At 36.8% G+C, this 11,538-nt stretch overlaps 1 protein-coding gene across 1 annotated transcript; it reads right to left on the bottom strand.

The window, feature by feature from the left end:
• Positions 1-4,019: 4,019 nt before the first annotated feature.
• LOC138354633 (uncharacterized) lies at positions 4,020-8,890 on the bottom strand. Its single transcript, XM_069308993.1, has 4 exons — positions 8,744-8,890; positions 6,788-6,993; positions 5,860-5,968; positions 4,020-4,633 (listed from the first exon to the last, which is right to left on the bottom strand). Exons 1-4 carry the CDS (start codon positions 8,844-8,846, stop codon positions 4,284-4,286), a joined length of 768 nt encoding a protein of 255 aa, XP_069165094.1. The 5' UTR covers positions 8,847-8,890; the 3' UTR covers positions 4,020-4,283.
• Between the last annotated feature and the right edge of the window lie 2,648 nt (positions 8,891-11,538).

Here is an 11,538-nt window from a genome sequence, read left to right as displayed (position 1 = left end):
CTACCTCTGGAGCCACCCTGACCACAGGTCCACCAACTACATTTCCCTCCCTCCAACTCTGCCTCCACTTACATTGTACACCACGCAAGTGTGGACTAGTGTGTAAATCTTACTGATACCACACTTAACCTTTATTCTTTCTCAATGTGTTGTATAAAAGGATCTGATTATACCGTTTCATTTCTAACTCCTTTTCTTGGAAGAATGCCACATATGATCGTACACACACACTAGGTCTGTATAGGGTATAGGCAAGGTCTGACAAGGTATACTAGGTGAGTACTAGTTGAGTACTTACACACAAGATATTCTAGGTGAGACTAGGTGAGTATACACACACACGCAACATATACTAAGTTAGTACACCCAGAAACAAGATATACTAGGTGAATACACACATACAAGGTATACTAGGTGAGTACTAGTTGAGAACTTACACACAAGATATTCTAGGTGAGACTAGGTGAGTATACACACACACACGCAACATATACTAGGTTAGTACACCCAGAAACAAGATATACTAGGTGAATACACACATACAAGGTATACTAGGTGAGTACTAGTTGAGAACTTACACACAAGATATTCTAGGTGAGACTAGGTGAGTATACACACACACACGCAACATATACTAGGTTAGTACACCCAGAAACAAGATATACTAGGTGAATACACACATACAAGGTATACTAGGTGAGTACTAGTTGAGAACTTACACACAAGATATTCTAGGTGAGACTAGGTGAGTATACACACACACACGCAACATATACTAGGTTAGTACACCCAGAAACAAGATATACTAGGTGAATACCCTAACACCAACCTCCTACAGTACACAACACCAACCTCCCACAGTACACCTCCCACAGGTAACCCCAGCACCAACCTCCCACAGTACACAACACCAACCTCCCACAGTACACATCCCACAGGTAACCCCAGCACCAACCTCCCACAGTACACAACACCAACCTCCCACAGTACACAACACCAACCTCCCACAGGTAACCCCAACACCAACCTCCCACAGTACACCTCCCACAGGTAACCCCAGCACCAACCTCCCACAGTAACCCCAACACCAACCTCCCACAGTACACAACACCAACCTCCCACAGTACACATCCCACAGGTAACCCCAGCACCAACCTCCCACAGTACACCTCCCACAGGTAACCCCAACACCAACCTCCCACAGTACACAACACCAACCTCCCACAGTACACCTCCTACAGGTAACCCCAACACCAACCTCACACAGTACACCTCCCACAGTAACCCCAGCACCAACCTCCCACAGTAACCCCAACACCAACCTCCCACAGTACACAACACCAACCTCCCACAGTACACCTCCCACAGGTAACCCCAGCACCAACCTCCCACAGTACACCTCCTACAGGTAACCCCAACACCAACCTCACACAGTACACCTCCCACAGTAACCCCAGCACCAACCTCCCACAGGTACAAAATGAAGCCATGAGAATTATCTTAGGATGCCCAAGAAATGCTATGATTGAGAAAATCAGGATGGAGTTGAATCTGCAGAGTATTGGGGATAGAATTGCAGAGATAAATGTAGCTTCTGCCATTAGATTAATGAGAGGTGGGGGAGCTAATGAATTGGTCCTCTCAGTTCAAAAGGTGGGAAGTACTGAACAATGTATGATGAAGAAAAGAGCATATATGAATACCTTATGTTCTAATGTTATTAAGTATGATGTTATTTCAGAGTGTATTGCTGTGCCCAAGAGAAAATTTACACCACCATGGGAGGATTGTAATGTAGATGTAGTAATTACTCCCTTGCAAAAGAAAAAAAGTATGTATGAAATAGGAGAGCTGAGGGCAACATATGATTGTATAATTAGAAAATTGCCTACAGAAAACACTCTACTACATGTATATTGTGATGGGTCAGTAGCTAGGGATGGGAAGGCAGGATGTATATTGTGATGGGTCAGTAGCTAGGGATGGGAAGGCAGGATGTATATGTTCTTAACATTCTGAAACCTATATTGTTTGCTGATGATACTACACTCATCTACTCCAACCCCAACCCACATACACTAAATACTGTAATGTTGTTAATAATGAACTAAAAAAAGTCCACTTATGGATGTCAACCAACAAACTAACACTTAACATAGAAAAGACCTACTACATCTTATTTGGAAGCAAATCTACAAATGCAATTCAGCTTCAGATGACAATGTAAACATTAGCAATAACAATGATGGAAAGTTTCTTGGTCTATTCTTAGACAAGAGACTCAACTTCAGTACCCACATACAATACATAACTAAGAAAGTCTCTAAAACAGTTGGTATACTCTCCAAAATCAGATATTATGTACCTAACCCTGCTCTCATCTCTCTATATTATACACTAATCTATCCCTATCTCAACTATGGTATCTGTGCATGGGGTTCAACCACTGCAAACCACTGCAAACCACCTCAAGTCCATCATCACCCAGCAAAAATCTGCTATCAGAATAATATCAAATTCTGCTTTCAGACAACACACAGCCCCCTTGTTTAACTCCCTAAACATGCTAAACATAATCTCACTCCATAAATTCTCTTGTGTCAACTACATTTACAAAACCCTGTTCTTAAATGCAAATCCTGCTCTGAAACTCTTCCTGGACAGATGTAATAGGACCCATTATCACCACACCAGAAATAAATATCTCTTTGATATCCCCAGAGTTAAACTTGTATAAATAAATAAATAAATAAATAAATATGTTTATTCAGGTAAGGTACATACATACAAGTAATGTTACATTAATGGATCGATATATAGATAGAGCTAGTACATACAATGCCTAAAGCCACTATTACGCAACGCGTTTCGGGCAGGAAAAACATTAATATCTAGAACTTAATACTAATTGAGCATAAAGAATAAAATGTGTTGAGAACAAATACAAATAAAGATAAAAAAAAGAGGGAACATGACTGAAAAAGCAGCACAAATACAATAGGTTGACAAACAGTGTTGATTAAAAAAAAAAAAAAATAACAGACATGGGTTGACAATAGAGGGGTAAGGTAGGTTAGTGAATTTATTAGGTAGTGTTTAGTTTTTATCTTAAACTGGTTGAGAGAGGTACAGTCTTTAACATGGTTGGGAAGATCATTCCACATTCTGGGTCCCTTGATTTGTAGAGCATTTCTAGTTTGATTAAGTCGTATTCTTGGAATATCAAAACTGTATTTTTTTCTGGTGTGGTGCTCATGGGTTCTGTTACAACCTTCAATGAAGCTTTTGAGCTTATATGTATGTATTTGTAATGTATGTATGTAAACAATGTATTTATTATCATTTATCAATTCTGATAGAAATTACCTACTTAAAATTATCTGTTAGATTAAGGACCTGCCTGAAACGCTGCGCATACTAGTGGCTTTACAAGATTGTAAATACTGTACTATTCAATGTATTCTCACAACCCCAATGTACCTACTTGTATATATATAAATAAAATAAAATAAAATATTGTGATGGGTCAGTAGCTAGGGATGGGAAGGCAGGATGCAGTATGCCAAACTGAATTCGTGCGCCCCTTGAGGGACTTGAAGTAGAGGGATAGGGATCACAGGATAAGTATGGGTTGCACAAACTACTGGTAACAGGATGAGTATGGGTTGCACAATTAATTACTACAAAGTGGTTGAGTATGGGGTGCACGTAAATGAAGACTCCCAAGAAGCAAATCAGAGATCAGCCCAAGCTTCATCTTAAGGCAAAGCTCAATGCCTTAAGCCATATTGATGCTCTGTCCACAGAGCATTCTCTCTCTCAAATCATAATAGTACACTAATGGTTCCCTACACCACCCCTCAGGTGCAGCTGCAGCAGGCTTGGGTGACATGATGACTATGGGGTGCACAATAAACTAACACTCACAGAATGAGTATGGGCTGCACAATAAGCTACCTCTCACAAGATTAGTAATAAAGAAACATTAATTTTTTGGGTAGGGTGACTGAAACTCATCCTGGGGTAAAAATGTTTATTTAAATTTATTATAGTTAAATGAATTTAGTAAATTATTCCATATATTGTATTATAAGTGAATTGACACTAAACTATAAATGATACTAATAAGGTTTTAAAAATGAAAAACAGTAAAAATCCTTCATGTAAGATATGGAAGTTGAAAAGTAAATTAACTGTAAACTAAATTATAAACTGTAGACATAATATAAAGTATTATAAGTAAAATACCTATAAACTACCAAATAATGTGTAAGGAACCATTTCTATTGTTTGTCCTTTTTTACCTGTTTCCTCAGGTATTTTAAAATTCCCATTCCGTTGTTACTACACTGTTTTCCTGGTGTAGTTCCCTGTGGTTCAAATTTTACTACTTGTACTTCTTGCTGTTTCTGAAGGATTGCTAATGGTAGCCCTTGTTGCACCGGCGGAACTTTTTGTAAATGTTCCACCTGCGGAACTTTTTGTAATTGTTGAATTTCTTGCACCTGCGGTACCTTTTGGACTTTATGCACCTGCTGCACTTGTAGCTCGTCAGGATTTTTTTCCAGGGCATTATCGCTATCACCTTCTGATCCTAATGTAAGTTTATCTGCATCAAGCTTCCTTGTGCGTGCTGGAATAAAAAATAAAAATAAAAAATAAAAAATTTTGAAATGGAAGATCCTGTGTAACAAATTTAATCAGTTACTATGATCGAGCCGCAGAAATTTTACAGGAAAGATATGGTTGGGTTGACTGCATCTATCTGGACCTAAAAGAGGCATTCAATAGAATTCCACATAAGAGTTTGTTCTGGAAACTGGAACATATTGGAGGGGTGACAGGTAAGCTTCTAACATGGATTAAAAAATTTCAAACTGATAGAAAAATGAGGGCAGTAATCAGAGGCAATGTATTGGACTGGAGAAATGTCACGAGTGGAGTACCACAGGGTTTAGTTCTGGCATTCATGGATAAATAATAAATAAATTGTTCATGATTTTTTTAGACAAAAGCTAGAATATGCAGCAGTTGTATGGTGCCCATATCTTAAGAAGTACATGTACAAACTTGAAATGATACAAAGACGTCATGGGTGTCATAGGGGCACCAGCACACTGGTTTGCTAAAGGGCCCTTAATGCTGTCGAGACCTTATGGGCCCTTGGACCCATTACGTTAAGACATAGTGCTGTATTGGGCCACACACTTTTTGCCATATACATCAACGACAGAGATGATTGAATTTAAATTATATATATATATATATATATATATATATATATATATATATATATATATATATATATATACATATATATATATATATATATATATATATATATATATATATATATATATATATGTCGTACCTAATAGCCAGAACGCACTTCTCAGCCAACTATGCATGGCCCAATTTGCATAATAAGCCAAGTTTTCATGAATTAATGTTTTTTCGACTACCTAACCTACCTAACCTAACCTAACCTAACTTTTTCTGCTACCTAACCTAACCTAACCGATAGAGATAGGTTAGGTAGGGTTGGTTAGGTTCGGTCATATATCTACGTTAATTTTAACTCCAATAAAAAAAATTGACCTCATACGTAATGAATTGGGTAGCTTTATCATTTCATAGGAAAAAAATTAGAAAAAATATATTAATTCAGGAAAACTTGGCTTATTAGGCAAATCGGGCCTTGAATAGTAGGCTGAGAAGTGCGTTCTGGCTATTAGGTACGACATATATATATATATATACATATGTATATATATATATATATACATATGTATATATATATATATATATGAGAGAAAATAATAGGTGGTGATATATTTATATATTATGTGAACTACTTACACAAAAAGAAGTTAGTGGTGAAGATCTTCTTGTCCTCTTCTTGTCGTGCTGGTCCTTTCTTGTAATAGATAACGATTGATTCATACCCACAGCCACGCAGATATGTTAGCTGAAAAGCAAATAATATTTAAACAATAACACTATCTGGGAAAATGCAACAAAATAAATGTTTGAAGCATAGCTGGGCATGTGCAATAGAACCCATAATAGAATCACAATACCAGAAATAAATATCTTTGATATCCCCAGAGTCAAAGTTATTCTGTGTAAATACTCTATGCAAATAAAGGGACCTTGTCTATGGAACTAACTTGCTAACAAATTTAAAAACTGTCCAACTTCTGCCATTTTAAAAAATAAAACCAAAAAGTACCTAAATTTTTTCTTGATAGTTTCCTAACTAGTGTATTAAACTCGCACTGTATCTTATGAAATCCAATGCCAGAATATATGTGCCTAAACCATACAACTTTTCCATTGTAATCATTGCTATCACCTTATATCATGATTGTTATATTGAATGCATATCTTACTATATTATACCTTGAAATATTCCTCAAATTATGCTACAATTTATATGTTGATAACCCTCAAATTTTACTTTAATGTACATAGTAATCTTTGTGATACTTTCTTACAATGTACCAGCCAATTTTTTCCATTTAAGCTTTAAATTGCCTATTTAAAATTATCTGTTAGATTAAGGACCTGCCCAAAACACTATGTGTGCTAGTGGCTTTACAAGAATGTAAAAACATCAATTCTATGTACTCTCATAATCCCAGTGTGCTATCTTGTATATAAATAAATAAACAAATAGTATGTAAGTACTGTACAGCATTATTCATGTTGATTCTATACCTTATCAAGCAAGTTCAGCATAAGAAGAATACAAATGAATACAACAGATGTAGACAAACTTCAATACCTGATTTTCAATCCTTCGTAGAACCCGGCTTGCTGTATTTCGTTCTAAAGCCTTCTTGCCTTTAAGTAGAAAACGGGCTTCCTCTTCTTTCTTCATTAATTCTCTACTGTTTCGGAAGTCACACTGGCAGAACTTGCAAACATTGCTTCGGACATGCACACATTGTTTGCAGTTTGTGCATCTCCTCAAGAATTTTCCCTGAAGACCTGAAGGAAATAGTTTCTAATAAAATACTTATATTCAAATGACCTATGCTGCAAAAATTATAAGTTAAATTGTTGTTAAAATGTACTACAGTAATTAAATATATTATTTAAATTATGAAATAATCTACATTAACACTAGTGAGAGCAATGTTAAAAATTTTAGGACTGCATCTGGAAATAACTTTAATTTTGGATGTGATTAACCATGCTGTAACTCGTATAACAAAACTGAGAGGAGTTGAATCCAACAGCCTGATTGACCAGGCTGTTAATTTCAAGCGAATACTATATTATTGGAAGAAAAAAAAATTATATATATATATATATATATATATATATATATATATATATATATATATATATATATATATATATATATATATATATATATATATATGTCGTACCTAATAGCCAGAACGCACTTCTCAGCCTACTATGCAAGGCCCGATTTGCCTAATACGCCAAGTTTTCATGAACTAATTGTTTTTCGACGACCTAACCTACCTAACCTAACCTAACCTAACTTTTTCGGCTACCTAACCTAACCTAACCTATAAAGATAGGCTAGGTTAGGTTAGGTAGGGTTGGTTAGGTTCTGTCATATATCTACGTTAATTTTAACTCCAATAAAAAAAAAATGACCTCATACATAATGAAGTGGGTAGCTTTATCATTTCATAAGAAAAAAATTAGAGAAAATATATTAATTCAGGAAAACTTGGCTCATTAGGCAAATCGGGCCTTGCATAGTAGGCTGAGAAGTGCGTTCTGGCTACTAGGTACGACATATATATATATATATATATATATATATATATATATATATATATATATATATATATATATATATATATATATAATCAATATTGTAACTTTTTTTGTGTAATGACGTTTTCAAATAAAGTTAGATAAATATACACACATACCAAAAGAATAAGGGTGGTAGGAGAAGAAAATATGAAAGTGTTCAGTGAGGATCCACAAGGTCTTCTCTGAGTACTCTTTATTTTCTTCTCCGAGGCTATGGGTCCCTACACTTGCACCAGAGGTGGTACCCCTCATATATATATATATATATATATATATATATATATATATATATATATATATATATATATATATATATATATATATATATATATATATATATATATATATATATATATATATATATATATATATATATATATATATATATATATGTCGTACCTAGTAGCCCGAACGCACTTCTCAGCCTACTATGCAAGGCCCGATTTGCCTAATAAGCCAAGTTTTTATGAATTAATTGTTTTTCGACTACCTAACCTACCTAAGCTAACCTAACCTAACTTTTTCGGCTACCTAACCTAACCTAACCTATAAATATAGGTTAGGTTAGGTTAGGTAGGGTTGGTTAGGTTCGGCCATATATCTACGTTAATTTTAACTCCAATAAAAAAAATTGACCTCATACATAATGAAATGGGTAGCTTTATCATTTCATCAGAAAACAAATTAGAGAAAATATACTGTCAGGAAAACTTGGCTTATTATGCAAATCGGGCCTTGCATAGTAAGCCGAGTACGACGTTCTGGCTACTAGGTACAACATATATATATATATATATATATATACATACATACATACATACATACATACATACATACATACATACATACATACATACACACATACATATATATATATATATATATATATATATATATGACAGTGTCAGATTCAGTTTACTACAGTTTAGTAATTTCTTACCATTTGATGTACTAGGTAGATCCATGTTTGGTGAAGTTTTATAGCTGGAGCTGGAAGATCCTGTCGAGATGACTTCTTCAAAGAGAATAGCTTCAACACACATTGTGTCTTGAGTCTACCAGTACTTGGCCTACAGTTACCAGATCTGATTTACAGAAACTAGTGAACTATGGAGATAAGATTGTTAATAATATACTTTTTTTGAGATTCATATGACTTGCAGCTTAAAAACCAACCTTATTTTAAAATAGTACACTAAAGTACATAGCAAATTGCGAAATTCGTAGTTTTTTAACTACTTTAAAGCTAAATTCTCAAGCTTTGAAAATAAGCACAATTTGCTATTTTAAGCGGAATCTGGCAACTCTGATTTAGCATGTAAACATTGACTTGCATTCACAATGTAGTTATTTATTTTTCAACAATTTAAAACGAGTTATGAAAATACACACATTGGTACATTATTGCAAAGGCACTATACTATATATATATATATATATATATATAAATTGTTGCAAGTCGAGCAACAAATATTTTACATTGAACAACAAATGAGATTGGAAAAGCAGTATTGCCAAAATAGACCCCAGACACACCCTGTGGGTAGTAATGGACCCCCATACCGACCCTATGAGGGGTAGTGGACCCCATAATAACACTATGGGCGATAGTGGACACTATACAAACACTATGGGCGGTAGTTGACTTCATAGAGACCCTGTGGGCGGTAAGGGACCCCCTATCGACCCTGTGGGCGGCAGTGGACCCCCTATCGATCCTGTGGGCGGCAGTGGACCCCCTACCGACCCTGTGGGCGGCAGTGGACCCCTACCGAACGTGTGGGCGGCAGTGGACCCCCTACCGACCCTGTGGGCGGCAGTGGACCCCCTATCGATCCTGTGGGCGGTAGTGGACCCCCCCCATATCGACCCTGTGGGCGGCAGTGGACCCCCTATCGATCCTGTGGGCGGCAGTGGACCCCCTACCGACCCAGTGGGTGGCAGTGGACCCCCTGCCGACCCTGTGGGCGGTAGTGGACCCCTACCGACCCTGTGGACGGTAGTTGACTTCATAGCGACCCAGTGGGCAGTAGTGGACCCCATACCGACCCTGTGGGTGGCGGTGGACTCCATACCGACTCTGTGGGCGGCAGTGAACCCTATATACTAATCCTGTGGGCGATACTGTACCCTATAGTCATCCTGTGGGGGCAATGGATGCCATACATATCCAGTGGGTGTTATTGTACCCCATACTTATTCTGTGGGTGGTTGGAGCCCCATACCCATCCTGTGGGTTATAGTGGACCCCATACTCATCCTGTGGGTGGTATTGGACCCCATACCTATCCTGTGGGTGGTTGTGAGCCCATACCCATCCTGTCGGTGGTAGTGGACGCAATACACATCCAGTGGATGGTATTGGATCCCATACCCTTCCTGTGGGTGGAAGTGATCCCCATACCATTCCTGTGGGTGGATGTGACCCCCATACTCATCCTGCAGGTGTTATTGGACCCCTTACCCACCTAACAGGTGGTAGTGGACCCTATACTAATCCTATAGTTTCCAATAATCCACACCATACCATCCTGTTTGCAGTAGTTTACCCTATATACATTCCAACATAACATCGTTTTCTGTTAGCGTTCCTACAAAACATTCTTTAAAGATTTCTAAAGCACAAACTATAGTATATAATATTGATTGGTGAAGCACTTATTCTATGTAATAATTTATTGTGCTTATTATAATTTACTAAGAACAACTAATATTTCTCAAAACAAAACTACGAGCCTTCAATAGGATGTAGCTGATCTGTAATATTATAAGAGCATGGACAATAGTAGGTGAATTTCACAACCCATGTGGGACCTGAAAACTACAATTTTCGTTATAATTGAACCAATCACGACTATTCAGCTATCTACGTTGATGGACGAGTACTGTGAGACGTAAATTGGTACGTGAGGAAGAGTTTGATCCTTGGTAAAAAAGTTAACTGGGAATATATCACATATGTACTAAATCACATTCCACATATTGACTTTAAGCACTAGTCATATATGTACTGTCTTGTGTGAGAACGGGTTGGGATTTAAACTATTTCACACAGATAGATATATTAGACGAGGAGGTGGAGTAGCCATATATGTTAGGGACAATTTGAAATGTAGTCTCAAAGAGGGAATCAAAACAGAGCCACACACAGAAACTATTTGGATTGAATTAAACGAAAAAGCTAATAATATTATAATAGGAGTAATATATAGGCCACCAAATTTAGACAGAATGGAAGCAAAGCATCTATGGGATGAAATATCTAGAGCATCTAGATCTAACAGTATTTATGTCATGGGTGACTTTAATTTTAGCGGAATAAACTGGTTGAACAAAACAGGGAATAGTGAAGCAGAAGATTTTCTAGAATTAATTGACGATTGCTTTCTTACGCAACACATTAAGGAACCAACACGGGAAAATAATATTTTAGATTTAGTGTTAACTAACAGGGAAACGCAAATTAATGACATCGAAATAGGGAGTGAGCTAGGGAGCAGTGATCACAAAGAAATCAGATTTAGCATAGAATGGAATAGACCAGTAAGAGAAAATTCTGTTAAAGTGCCAGATTTTCGAAAAGCTGATTTTAATAGCCTAAGAAATTTTTTGGGTCAAATTGATTGGAAAGGCTTGGGTATGGGGTGTGGGCCGGTCTTGGAGCGAGACATGAACCCAGCGATAGGTGACTTAAATGGGGATTTCGATGTGGATTCAATATATAACTTATTTAAG

Source organism: Procambarus clarkii, chromosome 64 (genome assembly GCF_040958095.1).
Source record: "Procambarus clarkii isolate CNS0578487 chromosome 64, FALCON_Pclarkii_2.0, whole genome shotgun sequence".
NCBI lineage: Eukaryota > Metazoa > Arthropoda > Malacostraca > Decapoda > Cambaridae > Procambarus > Procambarus clarkii.
This window is presented reverse-complemented; position numbering and strand designations above follow the sequence as displayed.